The sequence below is a fragment of the Rhopalosiphum padi genome, chromosome 1 (assembly GCF_020882245.1).
Source record: "Rhopalosiphum padi isolate XX-2018 chromosome 1, ASM2088224v1, whole genome shotgun sequence".
Classification (NCBI taxonomy): Eukaryota; Metazoa; Arthropoda; class Insecta; order Hemiptera; family Aphididae; genus Rhopalosiphum; species Rhopalosiphum padi.
In genome coordinates this window covers 76,772,204-76,788,790 of record NC_083597.1, presented here as the reverse complement: position 1 = coordinate 76,788,790, position 16,587 = coordinate 76,772,204, and the positions used below count along the sequence as shown (strand labels likewise).

Here is a 16,587-nt window from a genome sequence, read left to right as displayed (position 1 = left end):
TACTCGTTGACCGTGCATTGTGTGTATTACGATATTATAATATTGTCTATGCATGATTTACGAGTGTTATTTTAAACCGTTCATCCACATAATTTATTATTACTGTACTATTACTGTTGTATATAATAAATTATTTCCCCCGGGCGGTGGCGAATGTCATTCGTATAAATATTTCGGTCACACTAGACTCCATTACATATACTGGCAAGTTGTATGCAGGTGGCGCAAGGGTTTTATTGTTCGAAAAATAATAATTCTCCCGACAAGAACCACGCGAAATTGATTATACTTTTGCACGAGCGAATTCAGACGGTGTCTGAGCGACTCGCCTGCGAACCGTAAATACTGTTTCAATATAATATTAAATATAGGTATAGGTATAGTGTGGTGTATATGATGTATACGGTGCGCGAGGAGAGCAATGGCGCCGCGATGACAAGGACGAGAGACATTACGAAATTGCTCGTCACGCGTAGTGTCGACGACGTCACCGTGTACCGGTCGAGTTTTATGGGCGAGACGAGTCTAAAAAAATCACTCTTATTAAAAATAATGAAATGTCTTCCACGAGACCGAACGTAATCTATATATATGTATATGTATGATAGTATTATTATAATGTATGGTAGTGTTTGTAAAATATATACTCGTCGAATTTAATGATATCATTAGCAGGAAATATAATTACACAGTTTTGATTAATTGATAACGAATTATGATATTATATGAAAAAAAAAGTTTTATTTTATTCAAAAATGTAATAATTATAATTTGAACTCGAAAAAAAATTACCATAGAAAATGCTTTTACAGAAATAGACACTAGTAAATTAGATGGATCGATTATTATTGACCTCAAACTGATCAGTGATCGGTTGTAAAATAGGTTCGTATTATCGAGTAGCCTTTGATCGGGGAGGAGGGTGAGCGGGTTGTATTCTGGGTGTATGGTGTACAGCGTGAACTTAATAATATTGGTTTATTGTTTGTGTGATACGCGCAAATTATATTTTTTTATAGTCATACGCTCGACCGATACCGTTCATTGATTTAGTTTACAAGAGTTCACAACTGGATGCGTTTCAATTTCGATTCAAACTAAGTTATATGTTAGACAACTGTAATAAATACTTTATGGTCATTGCAAATAATATTTTAAACGTGACCTACGTAATTAACCGTATAATTGATGTTGAATCATAATTATTTACGTCTGCAGATATCGTACTATATTATTATGTAGTCGATTATTTTGGGGAAAAATGTTTGTGGAAAAAAAGTTAAAACTCGTCAAATGCATTATTTTATTTTACTTGTTTGAATTATTAAAGTTCACTTATCTATCTTAGCATAAGTATTAAAATAAGTAGGTACTAATAAAGCGTTATAAGTGTTTTCGTGGTAATGCATAAAATTATATTATGTGCGTGCATTGTGTATAGCTCAGTATGACAATAGTAGGTACCTAGCTTACCCACAAGTATTATAATATTGTATAGGTTTTATTTTTTTGTCGTAAAATGTTTAGTCGGAATTCACGCATTGTGTTTTTGATCAAAGAGAATTCAAAATCGGTTTTTTGTGGATAACTTGAAGTGATTACTCGAGTTTTCCTGTGATATTGTGTCCATAATGAATTTGTATGATAACTTTTTAAAAAAAAATTAGAGAGAGAAAGAGAGAGACTACCCTGTGAATATATTGGTATATTTTTCCCATTAATATATTTTTATTGCATGCACGAAAATCTTTTCATATGCACATTCCCGTTCAAACACTATACATTATTATTATTATTATTTTTAAATTAAAGCTTCAAAACAATATATTTAGAATTGTACAGTTATTTTATAGAGTAAATATCAGTCATTCTATGAATTTATCGACGGAATGCTGCACATGCAGTTTTCTCACTGCACTTTTGAATTGTTTGATTAGCCTATTATCATAATACAATATAGGTATTATTGAAGTAGTTATATATTGTGCCAATTAATACATCACGGTTAGAAATTTATTATTTTATCGATTTACAAAACCATAATATTATAATGAATGAACAGTAGTCGTATACAGGGTTATCCACCAAGGAACATTAATTTATTTGTACAATATTTTAGAGTTAAAATTAAAGATCTACTTTTGTGCATCTTTTGAAAAAGCAATACAAAATTATGATGCATATATCTAACTGATATTCATTTAAAACCGACCAGTGTTTTAATAAATAGTTAGTTGAAACGTTAAATTATATAATTTAAACAATCTTAATAGTTCTTTGGATAAGTAAGCCTATTATTGCGATACAATCGATTATTAAAGTAGTCAGAGTAATAAACGTTATTTCGTAGACTATTATATAACATTTGCATGTAGTATGTACGGTGAGCCTAATAAACTGATACACTGTATTAGACCACAAATTAAAAATGATTATTCAATGGTAGTCATTTTCGTCATTTTTTTTTTTTATGTAAAATTTATAACCACGGTCGTATTATGATAGGTATTTTCTAGAATAGCGGACCGTTCATCAACCGTCCAAGTGGCGGGATTTGAACTAGAAGTTCAGCCTCTTCGTAGCGTTTGAATATACAAATATCTAAACGATTTTCATTCAAATACAATGCAGTTCCATTTTAAATACCATAAAAAAAAAAAAAAAAATAATACTCTGTGTCTATTGTATACGATACTTTGTCGATGAAACTTTTCGGTATTTCATATGGTTTGCGTGTATAGTTTATACTTGACGATTGCTCGATCTGCAGCACGAGGGTTCAACATTATTATTATTTAACGGACTACGAAAAAGACGAACGTCAACATATTATTAGAATATAATTATACCATAGTACCATATTGCAAACCATCTCGGTGACGGGAGGAGGGTGGTGGTGTTCAACGGATCGTGTGCGGCGCAAGTGCGAGTAACTCGTCGACGCGATAACCCCGACGGACGCGCGCACGTCGTCGGAGACTTAAGTTTCGAAGCTCCGGGTCGGCCGGACGATCGGAGGTAATAAAGTGTGTTGACCACGAGATTAGAGACGGATTAGAACGGATCACACGGCGGGTAAATGGTCGGCGCGTGGTGGTGAGTAGGAGTCTACGGTGGCGATACCACGACGGTACCTACGTCGGGCGGACAACGGCGAGCGGGTTGCGGAAAAGCGACCCGGTCGTGTGACATCTGTGGCGGCGGCCGAACAGTAGTGATACCGGAAATACGCCTCTCATGTTATTATAATTTCACACAGGTCCGCTGCGTCGCAGCCAGCATCAACGGGCGCGGTGCGGAAGCTGCAGTTATACATCCGAACAGAAAACAATGGGCGCCCCCTCTCTTCCCGCCCGGCAGATCCCTCAACCCACAGCCTCCGCGCCGATTGCGGCGGTCGCATTGTTCTCTCGACCGATTCCGAAATTCATCCGATCTGTGCGTAGACCGGTGGCGGGTCCACGGGGAAAACCTCATCCCGCGGCTGTGTATGTGTTATCATAATATTATCACCGTCACACCTTATACGATTACCTCTACTCGCAGCCACCACCACCACCACCACCGCCGTCACGACACCCTCTGTCGTGCTGCGTTGTAATCGCGTGACTATAGACCGACTGATTGTCGTCGTCAAGTCGATAATTAACTACTACACATTTATCTGATGTAATATAATGTGCGTATATTTATCTAAGTGACCCAGTATGATGGGTGGGGAGAATGGGTTATTGCGGTCATACTATAGTAGGACAATGGGACGTTATGGTATGTATATTATATTATGTAGATCAAAATACTGAGAGTTTTATCGAACGAGTACACTACACGCGGAACCATAATGTTATGTGTAAAAATTATTAATTGTGAATTCGAAATTTTATGTTACATCGTTTTATATTTTCTTTTACGTACTATAATTTAAATACATTTGTTGTTTATTTGATCATTTGGTCATATTCTAGCTACTTTTTTTCATTTGAAAAATATTCAAATAACGACGTTTTAAAATAATATATCCTAAAAAGTAGGTGTAGCAATTAAAATATTTATATTTTTTTTATGTGACCTGCATATATTATTACAGCTATTTAGAAACGCTTTTTAAAATACTTTACTTGCAATTAAATGTTTTTAAAAAGTGTTCACGAACCATGTTCAGAATGTACATTTGTTAAAAATGTGACTTTACGATTTGTGTGGTAAGTATAATTCCATCAATCTGACTAAACTAATAATTTTTATATAATTAGATACGTCAGACAAAGCAATATAATATATATTATAATTTATCATTATTATTTTTACGATTTTTATACATATCATTGAATTTTTAATTGACTGAGATTTGATTGTAAAGAAAAAAGAAATATTTTAAATATTTATTTTTCAGAAACTTTATAAACAATATATCATATTAATTAATTACGTTTTGATTGCTTAAAATATAAAGACCGATAATGCAAAAAATATGAAAAGATAAGAAAAAATAAAATAAGATTTAAAAATGTTGAGAGTGAATGACTAATTTACAATTTAATAATAATGCATTTCAAGAAGATGGTATTAGTGGATTTCCGAAAAAAATTATATCAACCAATGGGATTAACTAATACAAATTGCGATGTCATTGAAGTATTTATCTTTGAAATTAAAAATAAATCATTATATTAAATAGTATTATTTATATTATATTTAAATTCAATAACCTACAGTTGTTAGATAAATATATACTAGATAAATTTTGTAATATTATACATACTTTAGATTAGGGAATATGGTACATTTTTTATAATAAATTAAGTGAAGGATAACACATGAATTACTTAGATGTTTATAATGTATTAATTATATAATCATATTATATTCATGTTAGATTATATTAATAATTAAAATAGGTACGTTTCTTGTACACAATACACATACGTTTTAAGTTGGTATTTAAAAATATTCATAGCTGTAAAAGTCTAGCTGAATTGCATGCCTGGTACCTAACGCACACCTCTCGTTTCATTCCTATAAATTGCGGTATTGAATAGCGAATAATATTATGACTATAATACACAATAGTTAATAGTACATGAATACAAAACTATTGAAAATGAATTAGAATAATAAACCGCGTTTACATATATGAATAATTTAAAATTCGTAATGCAAATAATAATAGCAAAAGGGGTTATAAAATATAATACTTATACCAATTTGTTATATTAATTATATGATTTTTAATATTTTGTAATTGTTTAAAAATTACAAGAAACATTAGCGTCAAGTATGAAACAATAAAAAAATAAAACAACTCGTGTGAATATAAGCTAAAGCTAATGTCTGGTTAGTGGTTGCTGATAACGTGGTATTCCATTTATCTTATATTGGGTATACAAATAATACTGACGAAACATTGAAATTTTGGATTATTGATCACCATGTTAACTAATATTCACAATACATTAAAATTTATATTCTTATTAATTTTGGTAATTAGTTTATTATTAAAATAAATAAATTCTTAAAAAATGTATTTTCCCACAATGATGCAAACAGTAACTGTTGGTAAGTACAATATTTCAATTCGCTGCTGACTGTGTAATAGTTTTTCTCTGAAAAAGTTTTTTTTTTTTAAGAAACGCTGTAATATTATGGTTTTAATCAGTTATTGTTTTCGAATTGGAAAACAAAACAACCAAACAAATTATATCACTAAAATATGTATTATTCATACGCTATTTGATATCAATCAATAATTAATATTATATATTTTATATTTTATTTACTTTATGTTGAAAAACTGATGTCGTCGTCCTTATCATTTGTATTTCTTTGTCGAAAACTCGAAAGGTGACAAGTTGAGCTGACTAACCACAAATTAAATATTTCGAATTTGATGTTTCATGACTCACATATATCATAGGTTAAACCCGAAAATAAATTTGGTCAAATTTATTAACTACAGGATACGTTAGAAACATGTATATACACATATATATGATTTGTATGAGCTGAGTAAGCACTCAATGCAATATATTATTTAACATTGCAGTTTCTATTAATTAGGTTTGTACTTACTGAGGTGCAGCACATATGGTATTAACCAAAATACTCGTATGCTACCTATTTAAACTGTGTAGCTCAAGTATTTTTAATTCTACTTTTTTTCAAACAAAAAAGAAAGGAAAACTTGTTTCGACTTTTGACTCACCCTCTGAACGAGGCTAAAAGAAAATAAAGAACCCTGTGAGTGTATATTGTTACATATCATTGCCATTTTATTTCATCACATGTGTATGCTACAAGTGTAATCTCTCTGAGCTATACTGTTCTCTGTGTTTGGAAAATACAACAATTGAGAAAATATGCGGAAAAAGCATGAAAGAAAAAATTACTACCTATTACAAAAAAGCAATTATAAAAAATATACAATTATTAATAACATGAATCTACATAAGAACATTGGGCGTTATTTTTTAAAATTATGTTATTATTCCTATAAGTTTTTTTCATGTTTCGATATTATTATCCACTAATGTTCTTTTCAATACATTCTATGATATAAATACTAAATATACACAGTGATTCATCAATTATAATCACCATTAAATATAAATTTAATAATGAATTTATTCAAACTATGATTTTTGGAATTTTTAAATTTACTTGAAGATTATATTTTCAAATTTTTAATATTTTTTTACTACTTAAGAATAGTTTTGTGGCTACACCACTACACGTCTGTTTTTAAAATGATAAATCTCCTTTTATACAATGAATTATTTAGCGGAATATTTCTAAAATTTTAAAATATCATCTTTAAGTTAATTTATATATTCTAAAAATCAAATTTTGAATGATTGCATTGTTATAAAAGAAAAAAGAGGTAATCATTTTTAGTAAATTAATTTTTATATTTTATTATATGATGCAATTTAAATTAATTAAAATGGAATACAAAATAATAATGCCTAATACAAATACAAGAAAATTATTGTATACTAATGGGTACCTTTTGTATAAAAAACTTTGAAATGCACGATTTTAGTGGCCACAAGTGGCCAAGTATTTTAAACGCATTGAAAAATAATCTCACTGAAATACTAACAATCAATAAACTAATATTCATCGATGGATATTCTTCCAATAGCTACGTATTAAGTTAAAGTAAATATAATTTTAGTTCAAACGAAACATAAAGCTACAACTTAATTAAAATACCTCATTGAAATTGACTGTCAAGTACGTTTGGATCATGGTGCTCTAACTCCGATGCTATGAGATATAATTACTAAGTAAAAAAAAAAAAATTAATAATGTAAAAAATATACCTAACATATTATTTTACTAAAAAAAAATCGCCAAAAAATAATTTTAGACAACCAATAATTAAGATGACTGAATAATTTATGGTAAGCAAAAAGTTTGACCTGAATGTTGCAGGCTTGATAATATTAATTTACACTATACTGTGCTGGACTAAAACCACTTTGCGCACATTTACCCAGAAAACAACTCATTTACGTTCAAATGAATCGTTTACGCATACGTTTAGGGAAAACTGTTACTATTTTTTTAAATAGTTCGCATTCATTTCCAGGTACTCTTATAAAAAAATTATAATAATGTTAAAGAGAGGGATACATACATTTTCTTATTTAAGGTTTATTTCACCATTAAATATATAAGAGTTCCTGTACTTAAACATTAAAGATGTACGAATTCAGTATTTAATAATTAAAAAAAAAAAAAGCTTGCCTAATATTTTCTTTCGAATTTATATGATGCCATTTAAACCATTTAAACTACACTACGAGTTTTCATATTTTCAAGTACAACGAAAATTCTTTAAAATCACACAACATTTTTTTGTCTTTGTACCGCCGTGACTCCTGTGATCGGAAATTTAACTTAACTTTTGTAGTATAATAATATATACTTTAATGAGGTATTATTATAAGACTGTCTGGTTTTCCGTTGACGTGTTATAGAAATAAAGGGTCGTGGATTTCGTTTATACAAGGGACGTGGATGACGGGTTAGATTTCAGATTCCCGATCGTCAGTCGGCGGAGCGAGGTTAACGGGAAAGAAAACGATATGAGAGAGTACGTGTGACGGACGAAAGACACGTGTGTGAAGTACGCTTGAGGGAAAAATCGCCAATGGCAAATGGTGTACTATGCATGTTGATGCTGAAAATTTATTTTTTAATGAAGTCGTCTGCAGAGGGTCCCGGCAAACACTCGACGTTGCTAACCCCTATGGCGTAGATGAATTTAACGAACGGGACGAACACTAACAACAAAATAAAAACCAACGTGAACGCCACCGACGACGAAACCGCGAGACACAGACGGTGCAATTTTATCTGTGACATTCGCGTGCAGTGTGAGCTTGACGAATCGGATGCTCGTGTACTCAGCGTAAGTATAATTCCGTTCCTATCATGGTATACCGTGGAATTATAGATACAGCTCGAGATACCTTTGCATTGAATACACGGATCGAAGAAAGCATTTTTTTTCCTTTCAATTTTTCGTTCCGGTCACGGCGTCGGCGGGGATTCCGTGTATCACTATCGACGCTGGCGTAATTTAATATTATATATATATATATATTTACGTTCCCCGTTATCGCCAAACGATTGAAAATTACTTTTGAAATATATAATATGCAATATGTTCAATAAAATACCGAGGGAAATAAATTATTATATTTTATGAAAATGAGAACTTAGCATATTTATCACTTGAAAATGATAATTTTTAATTTGCATTTGAGCTGTCCCTTGAACTATATTGACGGCGAATTTCCATTTTCAGAGCAAAGAAAATAAATTCGATGCTAATTCTTTTTTAATAAACGTTTATATATATGTATATAAGTAAACATTTAAACAATGTACCTTTAAAAAGTATTTTATTTCAAGTTTTATTTGTTGAAAACTATGTTTCGATCAAAACTATCTAATACATTTTTCTCGAAATTTTGTAAAGTAAAATAAAACTTATTATTCGGTGTAATCACGGCAACGACATGGTCAGCTGATACAGCGTGTTTATAGTTATTTTTTGCATTAAAGTTTTCATGTAGCCGTTTTGTAAAAAAAGAATAATTTCAGCTTGCGTGAAAATATTGAAATGGAAAATCAGTGACCTGAACTGAAGGCCAAATATTATATCCAATGAAGCATCTAAAAATAAAAGAGAAAAATGTTCGTATTTTGCTGTTAATAATATTGACAATACAAAAGTGTTCAGAGAAAACATTTATTTACAAAACCGTAACCCCTGCACGAAATCAATTGATTTTTCATTTCAAACGTTTACAAAAACATATTAATCTAATTAAATTATGATTGAGTAGAGCCGTTGTTAAACAAGGTCCTTAAAGCGTCATCGAATTAAACTACAACAATACTAAGATTAAAATTAAAATTAAATAATCATATTATATTTAACATTTTTGTTTACTGTTTACTTATTTCAAACATCGGAACTAATCAATATTAAGTGATTAAAGCTATACACACAAGTGAACAAATTTTATTATTTATATGTATTTATTTTTAGGCTAATAGATTATTTGAAAAAATAATTTAACAGTCTTTTTAAAGATAGGTAGCTAGGTATAATTTTGATATAATGATATAATATTATCATTTATAAGATGAAATAAAAAGTCAAATATAAACAAGAACAATTGAATATTTGTATATAAACTATACAAACTAATAATCATATGTATTTTTAAATTGTCATAAAAATTATACACCAATGTGAAAAAAAAATAAGTTTGCTTGTTCTTTTTTGATAGCTTTAGGTTTATAGCTTATAGCAATGTTGAGCTATATTCATATACGAGTATGCATATAATTATTATTATATTTAAAATTTGGACAGTAAATTAAAATCCTATTGAATATCAATAAAAATAATAAAATATTATTAAAAAAAACGATGGTCATATTAATTCATAAACTAATAACCAAATAATTATCCATGGAAATTATACTATTATTATTACACGTATCTATCAAATAATAATAAATAAAGTATTTTTGTAAAAACATAAAAAAAGGGTAAATCAGATATGAGATATTCAGTTGAAACGTATAAATTAATTATTGTAATGCAAATTATAGCTTCACGAGTATAATTTGCACATGTTTTTACATATAGCCTGAATGCTTGAAATTAATAAATGTATATAATACCATTATAGAAAATGTACCTATTACAGTATATTCTACATTTTTTTTTTAATAAAACAAAACACGACCTACCGTTATTAGTGAAAATGTTATTAGATCAAAATACATAAAATACGAACACTTCATCTAAAAACGTACATGAATTATAATAAATTAACTGCTGTTTTAAAAATTCCTATTGTAACTACACATATTATAATTTTTCAGAAAATCATTCTGGTTAATATTAAATTCATGTATGTCGTTAAAAAAAATGCGAATAAACAACTCTAAACTCTAACTGTACAAACAGGTACAGCCGGTACAGGGTAAAGGTTGTTAAAACAAAAACAATAAACACTATATTACTATGATAAAAACTAATATAATATAATAATATACTAATCGCAGCGATAACTGTAATATTAAACACGATAGAAACAATGCTTCCGACACTGAGAAAAAAGTAAGCGACTGAAAACCGGTGGTTAATGTAACATCATATTATACATTTACTGATCAAACGACTGGTCACTCTGCATACTGCAGCATAATCTATTGCACGAAATCACTTTGTTTATTTGGCATAATTTATACGAATACACGCGTTTCCAGCAGTAGCTAACGTGAAATCGCGTTTCGAAGATGGCGGCGACGATTGGATAGCGAATTCGGGAGTTTCAAGACGGTTGTTCATATTATATTGATACCGTTTGATTGTTGCACGGTGATTACTTGTTTGCTGTGTAAATATCTACGCTCGGTATTCGGTTTATAATAGTTTGCCAAGTTAACAGGGAGAGTCGGAAAATATTTACTAATTATCGTGGCAAACGGTCGTAATCTCAGTTTTCCGCGAAACGGATTGCATGCCGCAGAGTTCTCCTTAAACGATCAAACAGCGAAGCAAACCCTTAGATGTGTGTTCTTCGGGTATCGCTGTTGAGACGTTTTTCTTGTAGTTAGCAATTGTTTTACATATACGGTACGAGATACTAGCAAAGAGTCATTCGGAGTGGCTTTATATCTCGCAGTGCGCGTCGCCCACGTTTATTATCATAATATTATGTACCTACCTATTTGCGTGTATGTTATATATAATTCTATATATATATATATATATGGGTATATGTGGTTATACATGTTTAATAACATATTTTAAGGGTTACCGCTTTTGTTTTAATATCCGCCGTCACCTTCTGTATATGATACACGCCCACTTCCACCATTTCAGTCATAATATATATGTATGTATTAGCGTGTATTTGTGTATGCGTGTGTGTGTGTGTGTGTGTGTGTGTGTGTGTGTTTACCTATATATATATGTGTGTAAATAATACACATATAACCCAATCGGAATATTAAACTGTTTCAAGTGGGTGAATAATATAGGTATAATATAATACACTTCCAATTCTTAATTACACTACGCGAATAGGTTTCATATCGATTGCTGTAAGCACGTGAATATGGATCGCGAAAACAATGATATTTAAATTTTAACTCTTTGAAAATTCGTACTTGCACAAAATATAAGATTTTTTTAACGTATATACTATATACCCACTTATTATATCAAAACGAATCCCATAATCAATATACCGTCATCAGATACGAAAACTTGTTTTATTCGCTGTCGTTATTTTGTACACTTTTGTTAGAAACAAAAATAAATGTACAGTTCTCCGATTTTCTACAAAAAAAAAATAATAATAATTAATTTACTATAACGTAATAAACTATTAACACAGTATTATAGTACAACATTACAAATTACAATGTGCTACAATAACGCACCCATATACTGAATAATATATGCATTATTGTTATAATAATATTGTATAATAGACAACTGTTATAAAGTTAAGGCCACGGTCAGTGGTCTATAACGGCGACGGAACTTTTTTCGTACAAAAATGACCTTTTGCTTTTCACCCAAATATTTTAAGATTGTTTCCCTTTTTGCCTAACAAAATTATAGTCCACTTTTCCCACGTTTTCGTCATAAAGACTTTGGGAAACACTTACATTAAATTATTTATTTGTATAAATCAGTTTTATAAAGCCATAAACTCAGAGAGTACCTCGAAAAAACGTATTTTATTGCTCTCCAAAAAGTTTTGTGCTCGTGTAAGTTTAAAATATGATAAATAAAATAAATTTTAAGATTACTTATAAAAATTATAAATTATATTTTATTAATAGTTTGTGTTATAGTTAATATAATTATATTAGATGGAATAATTATTAAATTATATTGATATAATAAAATCATACCGATTAATTTTCTACTGTTTAAACAGTAATATTGTTGAATGTTCTGCTAGTTTCTTCGCTATAATGAAAAGAATCGCACGCGTTAGTTTTCCTTATAATATATTGATTCCGATGTTCTATGGTTGCCAGAACACTTGTTTGGAATAAATTATTTTTTGAGATGTATTGGTTATGTAGTTGCGGTAATAAAATATTTATCTATTTTTAACACATGAAGTATAAAATACTTATTTATAATACGCTTAATTATTAGATAGGTAAATCGAAAATAAATATTGTATTGTATTTTTATTTATAAATTTGTATTTACTATTGATTTTAATAAATTAATAATATTTTTAAGCAAAAACGGAAATCAGTTTTAAAACATTTGATCAAAAAGAGACGTTAGGAAGAAAAGGATAAAGGTTACCTACATAAAAGATAATAAAGAGAGATACCAGTCGCAGAATCAAACATAGCCTTACCATTGTACCGCTATTGAGTCGAGACTGCGCACATTAAGCACTGTATGGCGTATGCGTACATATTACAGTCCAAACACTAGTTGGAAGGTCAGCTGGGTCAGCTTATTTTTTTTTTTTAATTTTGACTGATACATCCATACATATACATTTATTTTATATACGTGTATGTGTGGCGTGTGTGTATGTATATGGAATATATACATGTGTATAGTTGCCGCCGGCGATGGCGGCTTACAAGGGGAAAAATGCATGTAGTAATGCCACTGATATTTCATTTAATCCCGTCGGATTCTTCCCTTCATGACGACGACCCTTCTAACCCATGTCCTTCATACTCAAATTGCACGCGTTCAGCACACGTATCACATACATATATATATATAATACATAGTGATTTTTATTTAATATCGAAACTGTTTTGTAATGCTCACGGTGTACGCGTAACGGCGCTCCTTTACTCCTCTTATACACATACCCACACACACTCACACACCCATATAGTGTATCTCGTTAGCGCAGCTGAACGCCTTGTCATGTCCCATTACCGAATTTTCTCCTGCCACCACTGCCGCTGTTGTACATAGTACTCGCGAGACGTTAATTTAACGGGCCTGTCACGTCGAAAAAAGTGTCTATGGCACGGCGGCGTCACGCTTGAGATTTTCTTTTTTCGTTTATTTACCTTTTTTTTGTCTTTTTTTTTTTTAAATTATGGGTGTGCATGTCTCGTCACCAAACCAAATTACCGCTAACGATTCCCTGTCAAATCGGCAGTAGTGGCTGGCGTGTGCGAATATATTATGTATACAAAAATATATACTATAGTCGCGTATAAACGAAGGATCGAAAAAATGAATAAAATAGTACAAAGTTCAGTACTACCGTAAAGAATTTGTGTTGATAAGAGCTGAGATTTATAATACAGTGAAACCTCTATATAGTGGACAGCCACGGGGAATTAAAAATTGTCCATTATAGAGAGTTGTCCACTATTGAGAAAACCTCTACTTAGTGGACATTTGCAAAAAATTACTAAATGTCCACTATAGGGAGACACTATAGGAAATTGCAGGTTATATGTACACTGTATATGAACATATACATTGGAATATTAATTTATTATTTATTATGTATGTATATTATAATATAAATATGTATGTAGATGTATGTATATTTAATGTATGTATGTATGTATTAAAAAATTATGTAGTATAAAAATGCTTATAAAAATGTTTAATGATTATGTAAAATTAAAAAAATCTGTAATTTTTTTTTGTGTAAATTTTTTTTGCTCTTCAAAATGAATTTGTAAATTGGCTACCATTGATAATGCGATTTCATCTTCTTTATTTTTAAAATATGTTTTTAAATTATTTATTGTTTTCCAAACTTCTTCAAACGTTGGATTGTATATCGAATCGTCTTCATCTTCTTCTTCTTGTTCTTCGAGTTGTTCGTTTTCTTTTTCACTAAAATTGTCTAGATTACAATTGATTATATCTGATATGATTAATGTATTGTCTTCTGTAAGGATATTATTATCTATAGAAACATAGTCCTCAATTTCGATAGTACTCGGTACAAGTTCTGAGAATAAGTCCAAATTTGCAACATTGTCATTTTCCATTACATATTCTGCTGTATCGAACGAAAAAAATCCCGACTTTTTAAAACAATTTTTGACTGTCTCTGGTTTTATATTTTTTAATGCGGACTTTATCCAAAAAATTGCATCTAAAACGTTTATAGATTTGTTTTCTACATTCTGATCAACTCTAGATAAAATATGACGAAGTAATCGTTGGCGATAATGAACTTTAAAATTTTTAATAATTCCTTGATCTAGTGGTTGGCAAATCGAAGTCGTATTTGGAGGTAGGAATATTAGTTTTATATTTTTTAAGTTTAATGTATCAGGATGTGAACTAGCGTTATCTAGAAATAAAATAATTTTTCTATTTTCCATCTCCATTTTTCTGTTAAAACACATTAGCTAATCTGTCATTAAATCTCGATTCATCCATGCCTTACGGTTAGATTTCCAATTAACACCTAACGTTGATACATTTACACTTTTGAAACAACGTGGTTTTAGTGATTTTCCAATTATTAACGGAGTTTCAAATTCCCCGATCATATTTACACATAGTAAAACAGTTAATCGATCTTTAGCTATTTTACCTCCACGACAAATTTCGTTTTTTAAACACAATGTTTTATCAGGAAGTGCTCGAAAAAATAAACCTGTTTCATCACAATTGAATATATTTTTTGGTTCATAATCTGAAATTAATGTTTTCAATTTTTCTAACCACTTTTCTACGACACTTGTATCAACAGAGTTACCTTCACCACATATATTTTTAAAAGAAATGTTATGACGTTCTCGGAATTTTTGAAGCCAACCATTTGAAGCTTTAAAGTTTTCTAGACCTACCTCATTTGCAACTTCTCGTGCTTTCTCTTGGAGCAATGGTCCAGAAACAGGTAAATTATATGAACGGGCTCTACAGAACCATTCAAATGTAACTTTATCTACAAGTGCTCCATCCGATGTCTTCGAAAATTTTCTCCTCATATCTTCATTGCCGTTCTCAGCGTAATATTTTTTCAAATTACACGCATCTTGTAAAATGTTATTCACCTGTATTTTTCATTAAATGATTTTTAGATAAATTAAAACAAAATATGTATGTGTTTAAATTAAATATTTAAATTTACCTGTGACTTGCTTATGCAAAATCGTTCTGCTAAAACACGAACACTTAGATTTTCTGTTTCCTTGGTTTTAATAATATTTAATTTTTCTTCTAAGTTCAATCTTTTTCTTTTATTATTATTCATTTTAACGTAGGTACGTGTTCACACAATGTGCTGCACACAACTAACGACCGAACACATAACCGAACCATTAGTAATTTTTCGATTAGGAAAACCATTAAGATAAGATAAAATATGAACGAATATATAACAGATAAATATAGTATTTTTATTAAACGTTTTTGAAATGTACATGTATTGTGTCCATTTATGAGAGGTAATTTTTAATTTGGTACCAGTTTATTGTGTCCACGTCCACTATTAGGAGTGTCCACTACTAAGAGGTTATAACTCCTATTATACGCATACATTTTTGCCGGGGCATTTAGAAGTGTCCACTATTGGGAAGGGTCCACTATTGAGAGGTGTCCATTAATAGAGGTTTCACTGTATAATACTTCGATTGGTCAGTCTATATTATCGGTATACCTGAAACGATATAACCTTAAAACTTTACATGGACAAACATGGATTAATAATTTGCTAAACAAATAAAATATAAAATAAATTTTGAATCGGATTTTTAATCTGTTTTTCTTTATTCGCGTTTCTTTTATTTGTATACTAAGATATCATTAATTTTTGACATTGATAACATTCAATAGCCCGTTGAAGGTAAGATAATTTTAATTATATTATAAATAACACATGAAAATGTTTATTATCTTTTTTGAAGAAATAAACAATAATAATTATAAGAATATTTATTACCTATTTGTAATGTCCGTTTGAATCAATTACTAGAATCTAAGCATGCCTTTGCTATAATATTATAAATACTTGTCACTCAGCAGTGCTGAGAAGTCATCGCTACTCTTATACAGTTGAGAAATGTAGT

At 30.1% G+C, this 16,587-nt stretch overlaps 1 protein-coding gene across 1 annotated transcript; it reads right to left on the bottom strand.

The window, feature by feature from the left end:
• Nucleotides 1-14,082: 14,082 nt before the first annotated feature.
• LOC132918363 (tigger transposable element-derived protein 6-like) lies at nucleotides 14,083-15,800 on the bottom strand. Its single transcript, XM_060979557.1, is given in 1 exon segment — nucleotides 14,083-15,800. A coding segment is annotated over 1 exon segment (1,338 nt). The 5' UTR covers nucleotides 15,508-15,800; the 3' UTR covers nucleotides 14,083-14,169.
• Nucleotides 15,801-16,587: the final 787 nt, after the last annotated feature.